At 33.8% G+C, this 26301-nt stretch overlaps 1 protein-coding gene and 2 long non-coding RNA genes across 6 annotated transcripts in view; 2 read left to right on the forward strand and 1 right to left on the reverse strand.

Annotated features, from left to right (window-relative positions):
- The window catches only part of LOC127701140 (ranBP-type and C3HC4-type zinc finger-containing protein 1-like), a 494271-nt gene that overhangs the window by 276598 nt on the left and 191372 nt on the right, over positions 1-26301 (forward strand). For all 3 annotated transcript variants that reach the window (XM_052204944.1, XM_052204946.1, XM_052204945.1), the window contains one exon: positions 5478-5665. In XM_052204944.1, the coding sequence (XP_052060904.1) occupies positions 5478-5665 (188 nt within the window). The remainder of the gene's footprint in view (positions 1-5477; positions 5666-26301) is intronic.
- The window catches only part of LOC127701212 (uncharacterized), a 115555-nt gene that overhangs the window by 23997 nt on the left and 65257 nt on the right, over positions 1-26301 (reverse strand). The gene's annotated exons all lie outside the window — the stretch shown is intronic.
- LOC127701195 (uncharacterized) lies at positions 5673-13250 on the forward strand. 2 transcript variants are annotated; one of them, XR_007981857.1, is made up of 3 exons: positions 5673-8134; positions 8295-10903; positions 11428-13250. It is a non-coding gene; the product is annotated as an uncharacterized LOC127701195 (long non-coding RNA). The 2 variants fall into 2 exon arrangements; XR_007981856.1 differs by having other exon boundaries at positions 5673-7974; positions 8135-10903.

Here is a 26301-nt window from a genome sequence, read left to right on the forward strand (position 1 = left end):
ACAAATTAATATGATGCATACATTTTGTATCCTCTATTTGATTTGTTTTTTGGTTTAAATATTTTTTATGCCCCACCTACGATAGTAGAAGGGGCATTATGTTTTCTGGTCTGTGCGTGTGTTTGTTCGTCCTTCCGTTTGTCCAACCGTCTGTCCGTCTGTCCCACTTCAGGTTAAAGTCTTTGGTCAATGTAGTTTTTGATGAAGTTGAAGTCCAATCAACTTGAAACATAGTACACATGTTCCCTATGATATGATCTTTCTAATTTTAATGCCAAATTAGAGTTTTGACCCCAATTTCACGGTCCACTGAACATAGAAAATGATAGTGTGAGTGGGGCATCCGTGTACTATGGACACATTCTTGTTTGCTTAATCTTTGGTATCTATTAAACATTAATCATGAAGGAAAAGTTAAAAACAATTGCTTTAATAATTAAACGAAAAAGTATACTTAACATCAAAACTTAAACAGCATAGAATTCACTGAAAAAAAATTTAATACATTATCATTTTTGTCTTGCCTCAACAAAGTAATAAAAGCGAGACTTAGGTGTGCTGTTTCCGGCAGTGGTGTAGGCGACAGCAGCAGCATCAACAATGTATTAGTTTGTGATTAGGTTATATTATGGGGAACCACTAGTGGTAGGTCAATGATTTTTAATATGCAGTTGTATTAGCATTGGCACATCTCATTTCCAGGGAGATTACTTGACTTCACCCCCATGGTCTATTGGCTTTGAAACCTTTGCTTAGTTTACATGTATTATTTGTGATTAAGTCAGTTTTAAGGGGAACCACTAGTGGTAGGTCAATGATATTTATTATGCAGATGTATTAGCATTGGCTCATCTCATTTCCATGGAGAAAATTTTGCTCCGTCCTCTCAGTCATTTTCTATTGACTTTGAAACTTTTGCTTATTTTACACTTATTAGTTAGTGAATATTTCAGTTTAAGATGAATCACTTATGTTAAGTCAATGATATTTGATATGAAGTTGTGTAAGCATTTACAAGTCTCATTTCAATGGAGATTATTTGGCCCCTCCTTCAGCATGGTTCATTGACTTTGAAACTTTTACAAGTTCAAGTTTTTATACGACCGCAAAAAATTTTGCGGTCGTAAACTGGTATCACGTCGACATCGTCAGCGTCGTCCGAAGACATATGGTTTCTGGACAATAACTTTAGTATAAGTGAATACAAATCTATGAAATTTAAACACAAGGTTTATACCCACAAAAGGAAGGTTGGGATTGATTTCGGGGTTTATGGTCCCAACAGTTTAGGAATTAAGGGCCAAAAAAGGGCCCAAATAAGCATTTTTCTAGTTTCCAGACAATAACTTGTGGAACGGTGTATGGATCTCTCTGAAATTATACCACAAGTTTCCATACCACAAAGGGTGGTTAGGATTAGCTTTGGGGGGTTATGGCTCAAACCGTTTAGGAATTAGTGGCAAAAAAAGGGGAAAAACAAGGGTTTCTTGGTTCATAATGTTTGAATTACCTCCCTTACACTGCTTTTGAATTATGTATAAAGAAATGGTGTATTGTCTTGAGGTGATTAGCTGTCAATTTATTTTTAGAAGTTACTATTAAAAATGCTGATTAAGATATATTATAGATTATGTATGTCATTTTCTATTTTAAGACTTTTATGATGTATTTAAATGGGTAATTATGGTTGCAAACTCCATTGGAAATATGAATTGAGATTATGACCATATCTTGAGGGGAAGAATTTTTTTTGGGAAAAGGGGGGGGGGGGGGGGGTGAAAAAGATGCGGGGAGGGGGGTAAAAAAGAAATTGTGGGGTGGGGGGACAATCTTTTCTCCTCAAGATTTCAGAAATTAAAAAGAAAATTTCTTCAAATATTTTTTTTTTTTGCCAAAAAAAAGGGGGGGGGGGGGGTGTAAAATTATTTATTTTTCTTTTTTTTTTGGGGGGGGGGGGGTGAAAAAAAATGTTAAGCTGGTAATTTTCCCCCAAAATTGTACCGATTGAACGCTCGGTTTTACTTCTTTAGCTTGCTCTTACCTGACTTGGTACCATGATGTCCAAGGTAACCAGTCGACAAATTATATAATCCGGAGTCAAAAGTCGGTAATATGAAAATAGTCTATTGCACAAAAGCAAAAAATTAATTATAAATTCAAATCATATAACCAATTCTAAGTTCTTTGACTACAGTTATTCTGTGTCAGAAACCTATTATGTGTCAAATATTTAATTACAATCCAAATTCAGACCTGTATCAAGCGTGAATATTGTGTCCATTTTTGCCCCAACTGTTCAGGGTTGGACCTCTGCGGTCGTATCCAGCTGGGCTCGGCGAAGCAATTTATTGTTTAGGTTAGTTTAAAGGGAACCCCTTATGATAAGTCAATGGTAACAATTCAGTGGTATTCGGTATGCAGTATTACAAAATGTATAAGCATTGGCATTTCTCATTTCCATGAAATATTTTTAATCTACTACTATATTGTTTGGATGAGTATGTATGTGCTTAAATACCCTTTTAACTCATTTGAATGCATGTTTTATGTATTCAGTTTATATAATTAAGAATTTCAAATTCATGTCAACATCTCATGGGGGAAATCCCCCAAAAATCGTGCACCTTCAGTCATGGTTCATTGACTTTGAATGGTTTGCATAGTTTACATGTTTACATATTTTCATTTAGATTCAACATTTGCATTATACTATCAAAATTAAAAATTGCAAAACATATCTCTCTGTCAACAGTTTAATTTTAAACTAACCCATATCTAAAATTTGTACAGTAAAGGGCCTAATATAAATAAACTTGTCTGAATTTTGTAGAACAATCATCAGAGAGGAATCTTAAGACTGAACAAAGATCCTAAGCTGTGTTATTATACCAGTCAATGGATGGGTCAAACTAGTTTACTACACTGATAATTAAGCAATCTTTAATGCAGTGCAATAACACAAAACAGCTTCCTATTGGAAATTAAATTAGTAAACTTAGATTATCTTTTAAATTTTGGTATGCCCTTGTGACTTAAAGTCTGGGTCATATACAGTGGTGCTCATCTCTGTCATTCTGAAATTAAACAGTGGTGATGACAGTTATTTTGTTTGGCTTCAGATATGGAGGTGATTTTGACACATGAGGGTGAAATGATGACTTGTATCAATTGAGTTTGCCCTTAGATCTGGTTGATTGACTCTTTGTGGAATAGCTGCCCTGGGATTTGGAAATCTACAATGAAATTGTATTTGTCTAAAAGTTGAAGGCAAAAAGGGACTTATTTGTCTCTTGGCTTGTCTTTCTAAGTTTACATCCATGGAGTGAACATTTCCAATTAATAATCTTCATTCTTTTCATCCAGTATAATATACTCTTCATGTTTAGTAGTATATAATCTTGTCTAAATTACTGGTAGAATATGGTTTGTTCCTAACTGACATAACTTGATTACAATCATCCACAAAATTTGAATTGTAATAAATGCTAATATAAAAATAAGGAGATATGGTATGATTGCCAATGAGACAACTATCCACCAAATTAAAATGAAGTGGATGTAAGCAATTATAGGCAACCGTACGGCCTTCAACTATGAGAAAACCCATACCCTAGATGTATACAAAGAAAAACATCAAAGAAAAACACAGACAGGACGTGGCAGGGTATATATCTATCCCTCATCTCTAACAACAAAAAAGACACTAAGTACAGATCTGAGAGTACTTGCAGTTACTGACAGCTAGTTCAAAGCCAATAACAACTAATTAAAAAAATCATGTATCTAAGACTAAGTATCAATCAGTACACATCCAACATCCAATGGATTTCGTGTAAAGACGTCATTAACAGTCAGAGAAAAACATGACCTTGTGCAATGCCAAAATATAGGTATCAACAGATTGAAGTACCGTTAAAGTACATATGTGGAATATTTAGTATGGTTTTAATTTACTGATAACAAAATCAATATTATACCAATAATAACAATATTCAAAGATTTAATTACAGTGTTGAATAGGTAACCTTTTAGAATAAAATTTATTAAAAGGATTGATTAGTTTATCCGGATTGTATCTTAATTTCCGGGCTCGGTTAACAACATCCATTTGAAATAAGTTTTCTGCAGGTACAGCAAAATGTGCAAACCAAATCTTTGTATCTATGGAAGAATTTAGTAAAGGTTTTAAGTAATTTGTGGTGAGGAAATCCCTGACTTAATAATTTACTAGTAATACATAGATTACGCTCATTGAAATCCAAAACGTCACTACAGACACGAGCATAGCGAACAAGCTTGGATATATAAACACCATAAGAGGGTGCCAAAGGAACATCACTGTCCAAAAAAGGAAAATTATCAATAGGGAAAGAAAAATCATCCCTTTTGTCGTAAATTTTTATGAAGTCTCAGTTTCTAGTGTAATACTGAAATATCTAAATCTAGGAAAGGACAGTTATTGCTGTTAATATTTGATTTATTTAAAGTAAGTTCCTTTGGATAAATTTCAGCAGTATATTTAGAGAATTCTTGATTATTTAATGAAAAAATATCATCAAGATAACGGTAAGTGTTGTTGAATTTATCAATTAAATGGAATTTAGACGGTTCTTTAGTACTGAGTTTGGCCATAAACTGTGATTCATAACAGTTTAGGAACAAGTCTGCTATTAAAGGGTCCCAATTTGTGCCCATAGAAATACCTACAACCTGTCGATAAACTTTATTGCAGAAACATACATAAATGTTGTCAAGGAGAAAATTTAGGGCTTTAATCATCTCATCACACCTCCAGTAAGTATATCTACCATATTTACCTTTCTCATTGGAGAAAAAGGATTTATTTGAGTTGCAGCAAATAAATGTGCAACCATTTAATTAGATAGGAAATCTTTTGTTTGATAAGATTGTGTGGAAGTATAGTATAAAGAGTGGAAAAGTCAAAACTGTCAACCGAATCAAAAGGACCATCAAAAAGTTCTTTGATAGTAGTTAAGGAACTCGTTAAAAGCACCGAAAGATTAGTAGTAGAACACTTACTAGAGGCCGAGATGAAACGATATTTTACGGGTTTTATGTGTAGTTTAGGTAACCAATACATAGATGTTCACATATTGAATTGAATGTTAATGTTCACTTATTGAATTGTAATGAATGCCTATGTTCATATATTAAATCCCTTGGCTTTGTTGTTATGTATTTTGCTGTCCGTATTCTGCTATTAAATGAGAGTTTTGATGCAATTTAGGCTCCTTATGGGATCTGTAGTGGGTAAGTTTGTAATTTTTAGAAATATTTTGGTGGAATTTTGCCATTTGATTAGGGACTTTCCTTTTTGAATTTTCCTCGGAGTTCAGTATTTTTGTGATTTTACTTTTTATCCTATAATATTTACAAACCTGCACACCACTGCAAAAGGACCTTAGGAGAGGGTAACTAAAAAAGAAAATATAAAGATATATTTCTTTTCATTACAGGTTATGTTGATACTGTGATGACTGAACCAGGTTTACCTCAGAATCAAATGAAGGATTTGACATGTTCTAATGCAGAAATGATTGGAAAACCTTCTACATTTCCAACTCCAAGAGAATGTGTTAAAGCACCAGCCAAGAAACCACAGCCAGCAAGAGGAGAAACAACTGCTAGTGCATTAGATAAATCAGTAATTAATTTAAAAGTTTTATAACATTTTTGAAGATATAAAGACCAGGTTTTAGATTCACAAAAACTTGATCATAATTCATGAAGATTTCAGTATAGGTACAATCAATTGTAGTCATAAGATATTTTGTGAACACACACTTTTTAGGTCACTTATATATATCTTGAAATCAATTTTAAACATCTAAATGGACAAAAATGCTCAGACTATCAAAATCTACCTACTTTTCCATTCCACCAAATTATTAAATAACTCCTTATAATTTAGGAATTATTGTTAATAAATAATGAATTTTGTCTTGTCTAGATGAAGTTACAGAATACAACATAAGAATACTAATTTGGATGGTGTCTGTGTAATATATTTGTATAAAGCTTTATATTTCTAAAGTGAGAAGTGAGAAGTCATTTATATCTCATACCTTGTATGCAGATGCCTGGTGTTTCTGAAGTTTCTGTCTGGCATATGTTCTTTGTCCTTACCCATATTTCAATTGTTCATCCACTGCTTAAAAAACTGTGCAGTGTTTTTTATCACATGATTTTATCTCTTGGTAATGAGTAATAGGATAGCTATATTCAGTATATTGAATCATTGTGTGGTTTACATATCCCACAGACAGAGTTCACCTGACCTTGATCTCAATCAAAGTCGTGACACACAGTTCCACAGAACTTTTCAGAAACTGTTTGGACTATGTTCTTTCTTTGTCCCAATCTTATGATGTTTTATATATCCCAACTGGTTCACTTAGCCCATGTTTGTATTGATCTTATAAATATTTCAATCAACATAATCTTTGTATCACATATGCATCACTGTGATTTGATTTGGAAGTTTGGCTGTACAGGAGAAAACTTATTTCAAACAGGATATCACATCCTAAATTTTACGGTGATGTTGTTTATAGAGCCTGTAAATTTAGATGAGATCTGTGTAAACTTTTCAATCCTTTAAATAGACTTATTTTTAAAAGGTTATCAATTTAACACTGTAATATGAATTTTGAATAGTTTTTATTGTTACAAAGATTGATTTTATTATCTATAATTTAAAAAGTAATTAGATATTGTAAACCGTTATGAAAATTTACAGTCCTACATTCTATCAATACTTTTATTTTGGCAGTGACCAAGATCATGTTTTTCTCTGTCTGTTATGACATATTCATCCTAAATCCATTTGATGTGTACTGATTGATATTCAAGTCTTGGATATATGATTTTATTGTCTCACCTGCGACAAAAGTCGCAGTATGCAAGACATAGGTATTACTACCCTGCGACGGCTGCGGTGTAAACTATTTGTATAAAGCTTTATATTTCAGAAGGTAGAAGACCTGTATGCTTCATATTTTGTATGCAGATACCTTATGTTACAAGGTTTCTGTCAATCATATGTCCATTGTCCTTGACCTCATTTTCATGGTTCAGCGACTGCTTGTAAAAAAAAATTGAGTTTTTTTGTCATGTGAATTTCTCACTTATTATGAGTAATAGGATAACTATATTTGGTATATGGGTTCCTTGCAACTGCTACATGTCCGTCAGACAGAGTTCACCTGACCTCGACCTCATTTTCATGGATCAGTGATCAAGGTTAAAGTTACGTGATTAGGTCTGTTTCTCAAATACTATAAGCTGTAGGTTAGCTATATTTGGTGTATGGAATGATTGTAATGGGTACATGTCAGTCTGGCAGGTTTCACCTTACCTTGACCTCATTTTCATGGTTCATTGGTGGTCAATGTTAAGTTTTTGTGTTTTGATCTGTTTTTCAAGTACTATAAGCAATAGGTCAAATTTATCTGGTGTATGGAATGATTGTAAGGTGTACATGCCTGTCTGGAAGGTATCATCTGACCTTGACCTCATTTTTATGGTTCAATGGTCAATGTTAAGTTTTCGTGTTTCGGTCTGTATTTCAAATACTAATAGCAATAGGTCAGCTATATTTGGTGTATGGAATATTTATAACTTGTAAGGAGCACATGTCTGTCTGGCAGGTATCATCTGACCTTGACCTCATATTTATGGTTCATTGGATAATGTTATGTTTTTATACGACCGCAAAAAAATTCTTCGTCGTCCGAAGACACATTGGTTTTCGCACTCTAACTTTTGTTTAAGTGAATGGATCTCTATGAAATTTTACCATAAGGTTCAATACCACAAAAGGAAGGTGGGGATTGATTTTGGGGGTTATGGTACCAACAGTTAAGGAATTAGGGGCCAAAAATAAGCATATTAGTAACTTCGAGACATAACTTGTGTGTTAGTGTATGGATCTCTCTGACATTGTACCACAAGGTTCCATATCACAAAGGGAATGTGGGATTGATTTTGGGGGTAATTGCCTCCAAATTTTAGGAATTAGGGGCCAAAATGGGGCAAAAAACAAGCATTTTTCTAGTTTCATGACAATAACTTGTGTGTAAGTGTATGGATCTCTCTGACATTGTACCACAAGGTTCCATATCACAAAAAGAATGCTGGGATTGATTTTGGGGGAAATTGCCTCAAAACTTTAGGAATAAGGGGCAAAAAAGAGGCAAAAAACAAGCATTTTTCTAGTTTCATGACAATAACTTGGTGTAAGTGTATGGATCTTTATCAAATTGTACTACAAGGTTCCATATCACAAAGGGAATGCTGGAATTGAGTTTGGGGGTAATTGCCCAAAATGTTTAAGAATAAGGGGCCAAAAATAAGCATTTTTCTAGTTTCCAGACAATAACTTGTGTTCAAGTGTATGGATCTCTCTGAAATTGTACTGCAAGGTACCATACCACAAAGGGAAGGCTGGGATTGATTTTGGGGGTAATTCCCTCAAAATTTGAGTAATTAGGGGCCATAAAGGGGCAAAAAAACAAGCATTTTTCTAGTTTCAGGACAATAACTTGTGTGTAAGTGTATGGATCTCTATGAAATTGTACTGCAAGGTTCCATATCACAAAGGGAAAGCTGGGTTTGAGTTTGGGGGTAATTGCCCTAAACGTTTAGGAATTTGGGGCCAAAAAGGGGCCAAAAAAAAAGCATTTTTCTAGTTTCCAGACAATAACTTGTGTTCAAGTGTATGGATCTCACTGAAATTGTACTGCAAGGTACCATACCACAAAGGGAAGGCTGGGATTGAGTTTTGGGGTGATGAATCATAAGGGGTTCAAAAAATTTGGGGGGGGGATTTTTTTTCCTTTGTTTTCTCTAAAATTTTCCCATTTTAAATTGGTTATTTCTGATTTATATATAAGAGCAAATAATAATGATATGGTTTGAATAGGTAAATTAAAAAAATTTAAGTTCTTAGACCACATTCATTCTGTGTCAGAAACCTATGCTGTGTCAAATATTTAATTACAATCCAAATTCAGTGCTGTATCAAGCTTGAATGTTGTGTCCATACTTGCCCCAACTGTTCAGGGTTCGACCTCTGCGGTCGTATCAAGCTGCGCCCCAGTGGAGCATTTTATTGTGTTTTGGTCTGTTTTTCAATTAGCTTACACAATAGGTGAACTATATTTGGTGTATAAAAAAGTTGTAAGGTGTGTATGTCTGTCTGACACAATTTATCTGAAATAGACCTCATTGTCATAGATTTTTCAAAATTTCAAGTTTCTGAAATGCTTTTAGTAAAACCTTTATCTTTAAGACTTTCAACATAAAATCAATTGTCAGTAAAGCAGGCAAGACATTTCAGGGTATGCACTCTTGTTATAAGTTATTATGGGATTTACCTTTCAATAACTGCAAGTACTCTCAAGTCAGCACTGGTATGACGTTCGCGTCGTCGTCGTTGTCCGAAGACACATTGGTTTTCGCACTCTAACTTTAGTTTAAGTGAATGGATCTTTTTGAAATTTGACCATAAGGTTAAATACCACAAAAGGAAGGTTGGGATTGATTTTGGGGGTTATGGTACCAACAGTTAAGGAATTAGGGGCCAAAAAGGGGCCAAAAATAAGCATTTTCTAGTTTCCAGACAATAACTGTGGAATGGTGTATGGATCTCTCTGAAATTATACTACAAGTTTCCATACCACAAAGGGATGGTTAGGATTTGCTTTGGGGGGTTATGGCTCAAACCGTTTAGGAATTAGGGGCAAAAAAGGGGGAAAAACAGGGTTGTCCTGGTTAATGGACAAATACTTTAGTACAAAACATAATTTAAAGCAGTGTAAGGGAGATAAATCAAATACATCATTGAAATTATCTCCCTTACACTGCTTTTAAATTATGTATAAAGTAATGGTTAATGAACAATAAAGATAATTTAAAACAGTGTAAGGGAGGTAATCCAAATACAACGTTTTGGTTACTTCCCTTACACTGCTTTTAAATTATGTTTAAAGAAATGCATATTTATAAAGGAAGACCAGTAAAAATATCTGCAAATGTTGCATCTTTTTTTTTTACAAAAAAATCCATATGAAAGATTTGACACTTTATTTTTAATTCTATTATAAAATAGATTAAGTTAGCACTATGGTAAATTTAAATGGGTAATTATGGTTGCCAACTCCATTGGAAATTTGAATTGAGATTATGACCATATCTTGAGGGAAAGAACTTTTTTGGGGAAAAAAGGGGGGGAGATAAAAAGAAATTGTGGGGGGTCAATTTTTTCTCATTTCAGATTTCAGAAATTAAAAAGAATTATTCTTCAAAAAATTTTTTTTTTCAAATTTCAAATATTGAAAAATTTCAAGAAGTCTTTAATTGCACAGTATGGCGCATTAGATTTGTAAAATCTTTGATCACATTTATTTATTTGTTATGCCGAATCTAACAGTGTATTAAGATTTTTAATTTTGGGTCCAGATTTCAAATTGGTCTACATTAAGGTCCAAAGGGTCCAAAATTAAACTTTGTTTGACTTTAGCAAAAATTGAATATATGAGGTTCTTTGATATGCTGAATCTAAACATGTATTTAGATTTTTGATTTTTGGCCCAGTTTTCAAGTTGGTCCAAATTGGGGTCCAAAATTAAACTTTGTTTGATTTCAACAAAAATTGAATATATGGGGTTCTTTGATATGCTGAATCTAACCATGTATTTAGATTTTTTATTTGTGGACCCCGTTATCAAATTGGTTCATATTGAGGTCAAAAGGGTCCAAAATTAAACTTTGTTTGATTTCATCAAAAATTGAATTATTGGGGTTCTTTGATATTCCAAATCTAACCGTGTATTTAGATTTTTAATTTTGGGTCCTGTTTTTTAAATTGGTCTACATTAAGGTCCAAAGGGTCCCAAACGAAACTTAGTTTGATTTTAACAATAATTGAATTCTTGGGGTTCTTTGATATGCTGAATCTAAACATGTGTTTAGATTTTTGATTATGGGCCCAGTTTTCAAGTTGGTCCAAGATAGGGTCCAGTATTTAAACTTTGTTTGATTTCAACAAAAATTGAATATATGGGGTTCTTTGATATGCTGAATCTAAACATGTATTTAGATTTTTGATTTTGGGCCCAGTTTTCAAGTTGGTCCAAATTGGGGTCCAAAATTAAACTTTGTTTGATTTCAACAAAAATTGAATATATGAGGTTCTTTGATATGCTGAATCTAACCATGTATTTAGATTTTCTATTTGTAGGCCCTGCTTTCAAATTGGTTCATATTGAGGTCAAAAGGGTCCAAAATTAAACTTTGTTTGATTTCATCAAAAATTGAATTATTGGGGTTCTTTGATATGCCGAATCTAACCGTGTTTTTAGATTTTTAATTTGGGTCCCGTTTTTTAAATTGGTCTTCACTGAGGTCCAAAGGGTCCAAAATTAAACTTAGTTTGATTTTAACAAAAATTGAATTCTTGGGGTTCTTTGATATGCTGAATCTAAACATGTGTTTAGATTTTTGATTATGGGCCCAGTTTTCAAGTTTGTCCAAGTTGGGGTCCAAAATTAAACTTTTTTTGATTTCAACAAAAATTGAATATATGGGGTTCTTTGATATGCTGAATCTAACCATGAATTTAGATTTTTTATTTGTGGGCCCCGCTATGAAATGGGTTCATATTGAGGTCAAAAGGGTCCAAAATTAAACTTTGTTTGATTTCATCAAAAATTGAATTATTGGGGTTCTTTGATATTCCAAATCTAACCGTGTATTTAGATTTTTAATTTTAAGTCCCGTTTTTTTAAATTGGTCTACATTAAGGTCCAAAGGGTCCAAAATTAAACTTAGTTTGATTTTAGCAAAAATTGAATTCTTGGGGTTCTTTGATATGCTGAATCTAAACATGTGTTTAGATTTTTGATTATGGGCCCAGTTTTCAAGTTTGTCCAAGTTGGGGTCCAAAATTAAACTTTGTTTGATTTTAACAAAAATTGAATATTGATATGCTGAATCTAACCATGTATTTTGATTTTTTGGACATTGGACCATAATAGGTAAATTAAAAAAATTTAAGTTCTTAGACCACATTCTTTCTGTGTCAGAAACCTATGCTGTGTCAAATATTTAATAATCCAAATTCAGAGCTGTATCAAGCTTGAATGTTGTGTCCATATTTGCCCCAACTGTTCAGGATTCGACCTCTGCGGTCGTATCAAGCTGCGCCCCAGCGAAGCATTTTATTGTTAGTTGTTTTTTGTGTGCTTTGTCTCTATCTGATGAATCAAGCCTTTTTCAACTGAGTTTAATAAATAAGTCAACATGACTGAAATGGTCTATTGATTGTTTATAGGTAATATTGCCCTAGAAGGCTGATTTTTACTCTTTTTTGGCTTATTTTACAGAACTTGGTCTTCCATCACTGTTTTGGATACCTAAACTACATAAGTGTCCTTACAAACAACATTATATTGCTGGGTCTTCTAAGTGCTCCACAAAACCTCTTTCTAAATTACTTACATCAATTTTATCAGCAATCAAAGCCGGGCTTCAAAGTTATTATGAAAATACCTATTCTAGTGGTTGCGTGAATCAGATGTGGATACTAAAAAATTCCAAAGATCTTTTAGAGTACATACAATCTAAGACTCTTTCATCTTGCAATAGTATTAAAACATTTGACTTTTCTACACTTTACACAAGTATTTCCCATTCCAAACTAAAAGACAAATTGAAAGAGTTGGTCCTGCTTTGTTTCATAAAAAAGAATGGCCAACGTAGATACAAATATCTTGTCTTAGGGTGATTCAAACAAAAAATTCTCTGAAATTGACATCAAGATGCTTGATTTCTTGATTGACAACATATTTGTTACGTTTGGAGGACATATTTTTCAACAAACAATCGGCATTCCCATGGGAACCAACTGTGCCCCTCTTCTTGCTGACTTGTTCCTTTATTTATATGAGGCTGACTTCATACAGGAACTTCTTAGGAAGAAAGAAAAGAAGTTAGCAGTATCCTTTTACTTTACTTTCTGCTATATAGATGATGTTCTCTCACTAAATAATTCAAAATTTGGTGACTATGTTGAACGCATCTATCCCATCAAACTTGAGATAAAGGATACAACAGATACAGTTAAGTCTTCCTCATGACTTGACTTGCATCTAGAATTGACAAAAAGGGTCGGTTGAAAACAAAACTTTACGACAAAAGAGATGATTTCAGCTTCCCAATTGTGAACTTTCCATTTCTATATAGCAACATTCCAGCAGCGCCTGCATACGGAATATATATATCTCCCAGTTGATACGATATTCCAGGGCTTGTTATGCTATCATGATTTCCTTGATAGAGGGCTGCTGCTCACAAAGAAGCTATTAAACCAAGAGTTCCAAGTGGTGAAGTTGAAATCATCCCTTCGTAAATTTTACGGACGCCATCACGAGTTGGTTGACCGTTATGGAATATCCGTTTCACAGATGATAGTGGATATTGTTCCAAATGTTGTAACTACAATCCCGTCCCCTTTTCCACGAATGTGACCTACCGAATTAGACTTATTACTGGGTTTGTACTAACATGAGCAACATGACGAGTGCCACATGTGGAGCAGGATCTGCTTACCCTTCTGGAGCACATGAGATCACCCCCAGTTTTTGGTGGGGTTCGTGTTGCTCTGTCTTTTCTATGTTGTGTTTTGTGTACTATTGTTTGTCTGTTGGTCTTTTTCTTTTTTTGGCCATGGCATTGTCAGTCTATTTTCGACTTATGAGTTTGAATGTCCTTTGGTACCTTTCGCCTCTCTTTTATAGAAGATATATAGTAAAAAAAGAAATATTGTAAGCATCTAAAATGTTCAGCACAATATGATCTAAAATGATCAACATAACCAAAGTCAGCAAATTATTCCTTATAGGAGTTATTGTCCTGAAAGGAGAATTTTTTCACTTTTTTTGTGTGGAAACTATAGTGGATAGAAACTTTTTAAAAATAGTAATAAAATGATCAGCAGAATAAGATCTTCAAATCAGTCTAAATGGCAGAAATAGTAAACTGACTTCTTTTATGAAATTATTGTCCTTGTAAGACAACTTGTAAGTTTTACTCAATTATATGCTTTTTTTGCAGAAACTTCACAAAAAGTCACAGTTTTAACCCATTTTATTTTTTCCAACCAAATTAACAGCAAGACAGATTTTGGTCCACATAGTTTTCATTCAACACACATAATCTTGTTGCATTGTACACAATATGTATCAATGTATTTTTGCAAAATTGCTAGGTGAACAATACAGACTCCTGACAGCTTCTTGTTTTAATTTTAAGCAATATTATAAGGCATATTCCAACCTCCCCCTTACCTGGCAGATTAGCCTGGGTCAGGGGAATCCTTGCCTTATCTTTTTTACATGGATGCTCCATAAAGGGTTTTTCTGTGTATTTGGGATCTCAAGAAAGTATTGAGTATTCAACCCAGATCAATGAAACCTCACAGAATGATTGGACACATGTTGGAGTTGTGCACCAGCTATTATGGAATTGTTTGAAGAATTTTTTACTCATTTTTCAAGACTTGGTAACTTAGTAATTTTTCAGTAATATATTTACAACAAAAGATGTAAGCACTTTTGTTGTATAATAAATTTTCCTACAGTTTTCAACCAAGATCGCTTAAACATTACAGAAAGATTGTAAGCAAAGTAACAAAAGAAGGTAACACTATTTTGTGTAATCAACTTCTACTACAGTTATCAACCAGATCCCGAAGTCATCACAGAATGGTCATATATATATAGCAGTTTTGCATCACCTTTTATGGAATTGTTTGAATTGACGAATTTTTTCCAGAAATCAGAACTTAGTCATTTCTTTAGCAAAATTTTCAATAGATGGTAACAATTTTTTTTTAAGGCAGATTTTGAGAACTGCACAGAAAGTTAGCAAAGCTCACAGAATGATTGGACACATTTTGGAGTTGTGCACCAGCTATTATGGAATTGTTTGAAGAATTTTTTACTCATTTTTCAAGACTTGGTAACCCATGCATTATGGAGTTGTTTAAAGATGGTTTCCATTTTTCACCCGGCACATAGAGCTTTTGCAATCACTAATTGTCCGTCATCTGTTCAATGCAAAAGTTTCTTAACTTTTACAAAATTGTTCTCCTCTGAAACAACTGGGCCAATGGGGTGTCTTGTTTAAAAAGTGTGTCTATTGTTCCCACCTGCCAACCAACATGGCTATCAAGGTTTAAAAATAGAATACACGGTAAGATGAAAGTATTGTGTATTATCTTCAAAACCCTAATAGACAGAGAAAATTTACAAGGCCCACATTGTTCAAGATCTACCTACCATCTAATTTTACCAAAAAACCCCTATGAGTTATGTCCCATAAATGATTTTTTATACGACCGCAAAAAAATTTTTGTGGTCGTATATTGGTATGACGTTGGCGTCGTCGTCGTCGTCGTCGTCCGAATACACATTAGTTTTCGCACTCTAACTTTAGTTTAAGTAAATGGATCTCAATGAAATTTTACCATAAGGTTCAATACCACAAAAGGAAGGTGGGGATTGATTTTGGGGGTTATGGTACTAACAGTTAAGGAATTAGGGGCCAAAAAGGGGCCAAAAATAAGCATTTTTGTAACTTCCAGACATAACTTGTGTGTAAGTATATGGATCTCTCTGACATTGTACCACAAGGTTCCATATCACAAAGGGAATGCTGGGATTGATTTTGGGGGTAATTGCCTCCAAATTTTAGGAATTAGGGGCCAAAAAGGGGCAAAAAACAAGCATTTTTCTAGTTTCATGACAATAACTTGTGTGTAAGTGTATGGATCTCTCTGACATTGTATCACAAGGTTCCATATCACAAAGGGAATACTGGGATTGATTTTTGGGGGTAATTTCCTCCAAATTTTGGGAATTAGGGGCCAAAAAGGGGCAAAAAACAAGCATTTTTCTAGTTTCAGGACAATAACTTGTTTGTAAGTGTATGGATCTTTATGAAATTGTACTGCAAGGTTCCATATCACAAAGGGAAAGCTGGGTTGGAGTTTGGGGGTAATTGCCCTAAACGTTTAGGAATTAGGGGCCAAAAAGGGACAAAAAAACAAGCATTTTTCTAGTTTCCAGACAATAACTTGTGTTCAAGTGAATGGATCTCTCTAAAATTGTACTGCAAGGTACCATACCACAAAGGGAAAGCTGGGATTGAGTGTGGGGGCGATGAATCATAAGGGGGTTAAAAAAATTGGGGGGGGGGGGGGGGGTTTTTTCCTTTTTTTTCTTTAAAATTTTCCATTTTAAATTGGTTATTTCTGATTTATATATAAAAGCAAATAATAATGATATGGTTTGAATAGCATACATGTGAACCTCCCGACAGGAGTACAATAATCCTGTTTTCAGGAGTCTCCTCCCGACCTCCGGTTGAAGAGGAAAATTATAATCCTGTGTATAAAATTTTTCATGAATGAAAAATTTCTGCCCAACATATCATCTCAGGCATCTGGTGTAACTCACATTACCTGAAGTTATATTTTACCTGTAAATCAATTAACATGCATAATTATATGGCTTCACTTGTCAGCTTGGGTGTCAAACATACTGGTAATCAACGATTTTTTACCTCAGGCTAACTGCCGTTGTGTAACAAAAACTGTGTATTTATTGGGTTACTTCCCTTGATTTATCCTGTTTTAAGTTACTTTCCTTTTAATAATGAAAATTTTTAAAAGAATATAAATAAAATATAAATTGAACAAATAATCATAAAAGGATGGTAAATAAATGATTTTAAATGTCTTAGGACAAATAAAAAAATAATAATTTGAAAATTATTTGAGGATTCTATACTTCCTTTCAAGGCTTAAATTGAAATTTATATAATAACTATGACCCTTGTTTTACAGTTAGAATGATTTTCTGAGTATGCAAACAAAAGCTATTTGCAGATAGTTAAACAAATGTTCTGGTTGCAATAAATGTTTTATAGAATATGAAGTAAAAAATTTAAAGAACATACTGAAAAAAAAAAATGTTAGATTGAACATGTAAAATATAAAGATGGAGATACTTTATAAGTACAAGGGTACTATAAACATAATAAATTGGATGGAAAGTTGAAGAAAACACACTTTAAAAGACCATTTTTACAGCACACGGTTACATTTACGACAAAATTTATGTCGATTAAAAACCTCCTGATCTGAGTCCTAATCTCCTGACCAAAATTTCCCAATCTCCTGATCTGAGTTTCACAGTCCATCACATATATGAATAGGTAAATTAAAAAATTATAAGTTCTTAGACCACTTTCATTCTGTGTCAGAAACCTATGCTGTGTCAAATATTTAATTACAATCCAAATTCAGTGCTGTATCAAGCTTGAATGTTGTGTCCATACTTGCCCCAACTGTTCGGGGTTTGACCTCTGCGGTCGTATCAAGCTGCGCCCCAGCGGAGCATTTTATTTTATTCCGATTTTGGCTATAATCTTTAGAGTAAAACTGTTAATGGAAAAATGATAAAAAGGATAAGATCTACAATTAAATCAACATAGTCAAAGTCATCAGTCAATGTCTTATAGGAGTTATTGCCCTTAAAAACACTTTTTATCTGTTCTGTGGTTTGTTTTATTTTAAAACTTTAGTAGATTAGGAGAAACTGTATATAGCAAAAATTAACAGCTGGACAAGATCTAATATGTTAAAATGGCCTAAATTGTCAATTGACTCCTTATAGGACCTATTGCCCTTGAATGAGAATTGTTTACCCCTTTTTATGTTTTGCAGAAATTGTAGTAAAGGCAAAAACTGTAATGGGAAAAATTATCAACAGGACAAGATTACCAAATAAGTTACATGACCAAAGTTGTCAGTTGACTCCTTGTAGGATTTATTGCCCTTGAAAGACACTTGTTCACAAATTGTTTGTGTTTTTATTTATTGCAGATTATAGTAGATTGAAAGCTGTATTATGCAAAAATGACCTGCAAGACCAGGTCTCCTTTTGTCAACATTTCCAAAATTGTCCGTTGAATCCTTATATGACTTATTGCATTTGATGACAATTTTTGTCTCGCCTGTTGCAGAATGCGAGACATAAGGATTACTAACTGGTGTAGGCGTTATGAACTATTTTTTATAAAGCTTTATATTTCAAACCTAGTATACAGATGCCTTATGTAAAGTTTTTTGTCTTTCAGATGTCCATTGTTGTCCTTGACCTCATTTTCATGGTTCAGTAACTGCTTGAAAAAAATGTTAAGTTTTTTTGGCATGTGAATTTCCCACTTATTATATAATAAGTAATAGGATAACTATATTTGGAATATGGGTTCCTTGCAAGGTCTTCATGTCTATCAGACAGGGTTGACCTGAGGTCAACCTCATTTCATGGATGAATGGGTAAGGTTAAAGTTGTGTGATTAGGTTCGTTTCTCTGATACTATAAGCATTAGGTCAACTATATTTAGTGTATGGAATGATTGAAAGGTGTACATGTCAGTCTGGCAGGTTTCTTGAACTATTTTTTCATGGTTCATTGGCAAATGTTAAGTTTTTCGTGTTTTGGTCTGTTTTTCTAATTCTAAAAGCAATAATTGAACTATATTTGGTGTATGGAATGATTTTATAGTGTACATGTCTGTCTGGCAGTGTTAGTCTGACCTTGACCTCATTTTCATGGTTCATCGGTTAATTTTAAGTTTTCCTGGTTAAGTCTGTTTGTTAGATACTAAAAGCAATTAGGTGAACTATATTTGATGCATGGAATTATTGTAAGTAGTTAATGTCTGTCTGACAGGGTTCAACCGACCTCAACCTCATTTTCATGGTTCATTGGTCAATATTGAGTTTCATGGTTTGGTCTGTTTCTTTTATACAGTATGCTATAAGCAATATGGCATCTATTTTTATGCGCCCGCAGTCAACGGAGGGCGCATTAAGTGTTACCCTTGTCTGTCTGTACGTCTGTCCGTACGTACTTCCCAAAATGGGTTTCTGTTCTCTAACTTTAGTTTGCCTCAACCAAATGTTATGAAACTTATAAACAATGCTTATTACGTCAAAATACAGATCAAGTTCGAATTCGTGTGGCTTCACTTTTACCATTCTCGAGTTATGCACCTTTATATGCAAGCAGAGGCATCATCTGTGTCCAATGGACACATTCTCCATTTATTTTGGTATGGAATGAGTAAAAGGTATGCATACCTTATTTTCATGGATCATTGATAACATTAAGATTATGTGATACTTGTAGTAAAACTTATCTTTAAGTCTATCAACATAACATCATTCATGGTAATAAAGCAGGCTAGACATTTTAGCATTTACACTGTTGTTTATCAGTTATTATTGGCTTGGAACTACCTTTCTGTAACTGTGAGTACTCTCAGATCTATACTTTGTGTCTTTTGTAGGGCTTTTTTTAGCTCACCTGGTCCATAAGGCCAAGTGAGCCTTTCTCATCACTTGGTGTCCTTTGTCCTTCGTCTTCATCCACTGTTGTTGTACTTAGCTTTTTTCAAAAATCTTTTCCTCTGGAACTAAAGTTGGCCACAATCATCATTTGGGTATCTAGTTTAATAAAATGTGTCCGATGATCCTGCCTGCCAACCAAGATGGCCGACATGGCTAAAAATAGAACATAGAGGTAAAATAACAGTTTTGTCTATTATTTTGAAAACCTTCGTAAATAGAAGAAATCTAATTGGGGAAGAAATGTTCAAAATGTTGAGCTTTACCTATTGTCTTCTTTCATCAAAACTGTCAGGTGACTTCTTAAAGGAGTTATTGCCCTAAAATGAAGAATTTTACCATTTTTAAAAATGTTTGCCTATTTTCTTGAAAACTATAATAGATAGATAGAAACTATAAAATGCAAAAATGATCAGCAACAAAAGATAAACAAATAAGTCCACATGACCAAAATCGTCAGATGACTCCTTATTAGAGTTATTGCCCTTTTATGACTGTTTTTAGCAATTGTTTTTTGTATTTTTGCATAAAATCTTAAAAACTACAATAAATAATTAGAAACTTTAAAAAGCAAAATGATCAGCAAGACAAGATCTACAAATAATACCATTTGACGAATTCTTCAATGAACTAGTTATTGGAGTTATTGCTCTTTAATGACGATTTTTACCATTTTTTAGTGTTTTTGCCTATTATCATGAAAACTATAATAGATGAGTAGAAACTTTGAAATGCAAAAATTATCAACAAGACAAGATCTACATAGAAAACTATAATAGATGGATAGACACTTTAAAAAAAAAAAAGATCAGCAAGACAAGATCTACAAATAAGTCTCATTGACGAAATGACTAATCCACTCGTTATTACAGAGCTCTTGCTCTTTAATGACAATATTTACCTATTTTTGGCATTTTTGCCTATTATCTTGAAAACTATAAAAGATAGATAGAAACTTTAAATAATAAAAATGATCAGTAATGCAAGATCTTCAAACAAATCAAATTTTGCGTATAAAGTTAGTAGACTGTCACTCTTTATAGGAGTGATTGCCCTTAAATGATGATTTTGGGATCGCCTTGATGGAGTCAAAAATCGAGACCTAGGTATGCTGTTTTCGGCGTCTGTGTTGGCGACGGCATAAACAATGACTGAATGTATTAGTTTGTGATTAGGTCAGTTTATTAGCAACCACTAGTGAGTGGTGGGTCAATCATATTTGGTATGCAGTTGTATTAGCATTTACATCTCATTTCCATGGAGATTATTTGGCCCCGCCCCCTCTGTCATGGTTTATTGACTTTAAAACTTTTGCTTAGGTTACATGTATTAGTTTGTGATTAGGTCAGTTTATGGAGAACCACTAGTGGTAGGTCAACGATATATTTGGAATGGAGTTGTATCAGGCCATAAAAAATTCTTTGTTTGATGTTGCCTTATTAACCCATGCCTTGTGAGGTTGGGTAGGTAGGTAGGTATTTTATGTTTTTTGGGCCAACAACATAAGTTACATGATTTAGACAAGAAAACGACATAAGTGCTGGAAAAAATCTTTTAAAATTTTTTTTAGCCAATTTGTGTCAGGAAGGTTGCTTTTTAGGTGGGTGCAACATCAAACAATCTAAAAAAAAAAATTTTTTTTTTGGCCTTATCATTGGCACATCTCATTTCCATGAATATTATTTGTCCCCCTCTTCAGTCATTGTCTATTGACTTGGAAACATTTGTTAGTTTACACATATTAGGTCAGTTTATGGGGAACCACTAGTGGTAGGTCAATGATATTTGGAATGCGGTTGTATTAGCATTGGCACATCTCATTTTCATGGAGATATATTGCTGAATATGCACATAGACCTAGGTGAGCAACACAGGCTCTTTAGAGCCTCTTGTTGTGCTTTATATTGATCTAATGAATTAAACCCTTTTCCAGGGATGGGGTAATCGTAATCTGTAATCATAATCGATTGTAATTGATTACATTTTTTCAAGTAATCGACAACATTTTCGATTACATGTAATCATAATTTAATCAATTACAGCAAAAATTGTGATGTAATCATCGATTACTTTTCGATTACATTTTGATTACTTTAGTAAAATAGTTTGATGAAATATAAACTAGTTTAAATGAAAATAGACAACTGCATTTTTCAGTTTTATGTATAAGTATGACTTGAGAGTTCTATCAAATGCCTCAGCTTTATTCAGATCTGTTGTCTCAAGCTGCATTATGTTCAACCAGATCTCCTTACTTTATTTCTAGCTTTTGAAACAAATGACTTTCAATGCATGTCAATACATTAATAAAGACCTTTTATATTAAAGATAAGAAATCAGATTAAAATGATTAGATAAACATTTAATTCATCATAATTTTATGATATAAAGATTAAGAAAGGATACAAAATCCTATTGACAATGAAAAAATGCATTGAAATTCTTGTTCAGTAATAGATACATGTATCCAATTTTGACACTAAAAAATATATATTTTTGAATAGAGAATAAAGAATTCTCAACTGTCATCTTGTCTTTACTAATCAGAAGATCAAAGACTTCTAATCAATGAGATGCAGACTTTGTTTTGATTTCAATTATGTCTAATTAAGAGTGAGATTTACATCATATTGCCCTAGGTTATAAATTTTAATCCACTGGCAGTTTTATAACTTGTAATTAGGGAGATTATCAAAACAAAAGTCTAGGTTAGTCTATGAAAATGATATACTATGAAATTTAGAGCGAGGGGCTTGCCTAAACTTGTTTGTCTCCAAAGATAGTCTAGCGGATAGGCATTAAAAAGCAACTACCAATAGATCAAAGATTATAGGTTTTCTGTTGGTTTTTTTAATTTCAAAGTAAAAACTAAAAGATTTATCAGAATATGTAAATATATATAGGGGCAGGGCTGGGGGGGTATCTAATCACTCTAAATAGCAGCACAACAATGTTAAATCTGCAAACTTGCGAAAGCAAATTTTTGTCCTTCCCTCGCCAGGATTCGAACTCATGCTATTGGGATATCGAGACAATGCACCGCCTGCACTGTGTCCATCGCTCTAGACCACTCGGCCACCTAGACTGAACTAAAAAATTCAGCTTCCGGTGGCCTAGTGTTACCTTTCCTCGTCAGTAGAATCTAGAGTTGTAACACAGTACATGATTTATTAGGCATGAAGATGGAATTGATTGCAGATTAGCTAAATATCTATCTTAAAGGATCGTAAGATACAGTCACAGAAATAATTATTTTGATAAGCACTTCTAAACAAGTGACAACTCTACAACAGATTCATCCATTGGATCACCAGTGAAGGTGATACACGGCTGAAAACTCATATTATATTCATAATCACTCTAAATATCAGCACAACAATGTTAAATCTGCAAATTTGTGGAAGCAAATTTTTGTTCTTTCCTCGCCGGGATTCGAACTCATGCTATTGGAATTAAGAGACAACACCGCCTGCACTGTGTCCATCGCTCTAGACCACTCGGCCACCTAGACTGAACTAAAAAATTCAGCTTTCGGTGGCCTAGTGTTACCTTTCCTCGTCAGTAGAATCTAGAGTTGTAACACAGTACATGATATATTAGACATGAAGATGGAATTGATTGCAGATTAGCTAAATATCTATTGTAAAGGATCGTAAGATACAGTCACAGAAATAATTATTTTGATAAGTACGTCTAAACAAGTGACAACTCTACGACAGATCCATCCATTGGATCACCAGTGAAGGTGATACACAGCTGAAAACACATATTATATTCATAATCACTCTAAATATCAGCACAACAATGCTAAATCTGCAAATTTATGGAAGCAAATTTTTGTTCTTCCCTCTCCGGGATTCGAACTCATGCTGTTGGGATATAGAGACAACACCGCCTGCACTGTGTTCATCGCTCTAGACCACTCGGCCACCTAGACTGAACTAAAAAATTCAGCTTTCGGTGGCCTTGTGTTACCATTCCTCGTCAGTAGAATCTAGAGTTGTTACACAGTACATGATATATTAGGCATGAAGATGGAATTGATTGCAGATTAGCTAAATATCTATCGTAAAGGATCGTAAGGTACAGTCACAGAAATAATTATTTTGATAAGTACGTCTAAACAAGTGACAACTCTACGACAGATCCATCCATTGGATCACCAGTGAAGGTGATACACAGCTGAAAACACATATTATATTCAAAATCACTCTAAATATCAGCACAACAATGCTAAATCTGCAAATTTATGGAAGCAAATTTTTGTTCTTCCCTCTCCGGGATTCGAACTTGTGCTATTGGGATATAGAGACAACACCGCCTGCACTGTGTTCATCGCTCTAGACCACTCGGCCACCTAGACTGAACTAAAAAATTCAGCTTTCGGTGGCCTTGTGTTACCATTCCTCGTCAGTAGAATCTAGAGTTGTTACACAGTACATGATATATTAGGCATGAAGATGGAATTGATTGCAGATTAGCTAAATATCTATCGTAAAGGATCGTAAGATACAGTCACAGAAATAATTATTTTGATAAGTACGTCTAAACAAGTGACAACTCTACAACAGATCCATCCATTGGATCACCAGTGAAGGTGATACACGGCTGAAAACACATAATATATTCATAATCACTCTAAATATCAGCACAACAATGTTAAATCTGCAAATTTGCCAAAGCAAATTTTTGTTCCTCCCTCGCTGGGATTTGAACTCATGCTATTGTGATATCGAGACAACACCGCCTGCACTGTGTCCATTGCTCTAGACCACTCGGCCACCTAGACTGAATATATATATATATATATATATATAGGTTGCACATTCTCTTCAGACATTATCACGGATTTTCAATTCATGACATCGTCCTGAACATGCATGAAATATTTGCCACTGGACATTAGTTCACCTAATTTCAAAGATGGAAATTTAAAATTTTTAATTACATACCAGTACATGAATTTATCATTAGCAATGTCTCAGTGGCAGTCATACCATGTCTTATTTTTATATTGACATCATTTTCATTGTTCATTGGTTTATGTTAAGTTTTCATGGTTTGGTCTCTTTCTTAGATACTATATAACCAATAGGTCAACTATAGTTGGTGGATGGAATGATTGTACGGTGTACATGTCAGTCTGGCAGGGTTTATCTGACCTTGATTTCATTGTCATGGATCATTTACAATGTTAGGTTTATGTGATACTTGTAGTAAAACCTTTTGATTTCACCTTTTATCCTTAAGACTTTTTAAATAAAATCAATCCTGGTCAGTAAAGCAAGTGAAACATTTCATGTTTTTATGCCCCCGCGACAAAATGTTGAGGGCCATATTAATTTACCCCTGTCCGTCCGTCCGTCCGTTTGTCCGAATAAAGATACATGATATGTCCAGCTATCTCCTCCTACAGTTTTTGAGCTACAACTTTAATATTTTGTAGGATGTTTCTACACATAATAGAGGTGTGCATGTCCACAGGATTTAGATTTTTGGGAAAAAATTGCATGAAACCCTATGGTACTGACTTGATATTTAAATCTTCCAAGGTTTATCACTACCTTTGATGGTTCAAACAAAAAAGTGCAGTGAAGTGATCATTCTTTATATCCTATCCAGTCAATGTCAAGCAATTTATTAATGATATGATATAATAAGTTATTGGTCGTCCCATTGTCTGTATCACTCTGCTCAGCTCTTAATAAAATTGCATATCACGGCTTTGTGACGTCAAATATGTTGACCCGGCCTTAATAATTTTGACCCGGACATATCACCGACATCATATAATGAATGAACCGAAGTTGATAAGTTTGACCCGAACTTATCAAGTCAACTTCCACTTTGCTGGTGAAACAAAGAAAACACTTGTTTCTATCATGAAAATACACAAATACAACCCGATAAATTGATTATCTGGTAACTCCCTTCCCTAGATTTTCCATCAAACATGATGGAATTTTGTGATGGAAAAAATGCCATCACATTCCATCATGTTGATGGAGTATTGGAACAACTTTCCATCAACTTTCCATCAATGCTGGAAAATGGTTGATGGAAAAGGTTTGATGGAATTTGTGTTCATGATGATGGAAAATTGATGGCATAATTTCCATTTGATGGATAATTGATGGTATTTTTGCCATCTGATGGATAATTGATGGTATTTTTGCCATCTGATGGAAAACTGATGGTAATTTTGCTATCAGATGGAAAACCAATGGAATATTTCCATTACATGTAAAATGCATGGAAACTTGATGGAGAATTGACCATCAGATGGAATTTGATGGATGAGTAAGGAGAATGTCTTTAGAAAATCTTTCCATTTATGGCATTTTCTGTGATTTAATAAAACAATATTTGTTCTCTGTCCTCTATAGGTAGTCCTGTTACATGTGTGTATCTTTTCGTTCAGTGTCCCATTGAACTCGCTGTCCTTAAAGTTGAATTTGTTGATGGCAAATTCTGCAAAATAAAAGTAAAAGAATCTAGCATATAAAAGAATAAGTTAACATTGTACAGATATAAAGTTACTTAGTTACATTTGTTGTCAATTCTGAAATTATCAAATGAAAATAACACTTTTTGAAAAGATTTGTATTAACGAGTCACTTGTAGGGTCAATTTCTAAGAGTGTCAAATCCTTCTAGAAATTTAATATTCAGAGGTGGATTTAGGAAAGGAGGCTCCCTTTTTCTGAGCTTTAGAGCTACATACATTTGTAACTTATTGCATAGAAGTTTTATAAGTCTTACTCCTAATGTTGACTTAATTGCCACCACCACCACCCTGGT

Source organism: Mytilus californianus, unplaced genomic scaffold (assembly GCF_021869535.1).
Source record: "Mytilus californianus isolate M0D057914Y unplaced genomic scaffold, xbMytCali1.0.p SCAF_5, whole genome shotgun sequence".
NCBI classification, from domain to species: domain Eukaryota; kingdom Metazoa; phylum Mollusca; class Bivalvia; order Mytilida; family Mytilidae; genus Mytilus; species Mytilus californianus.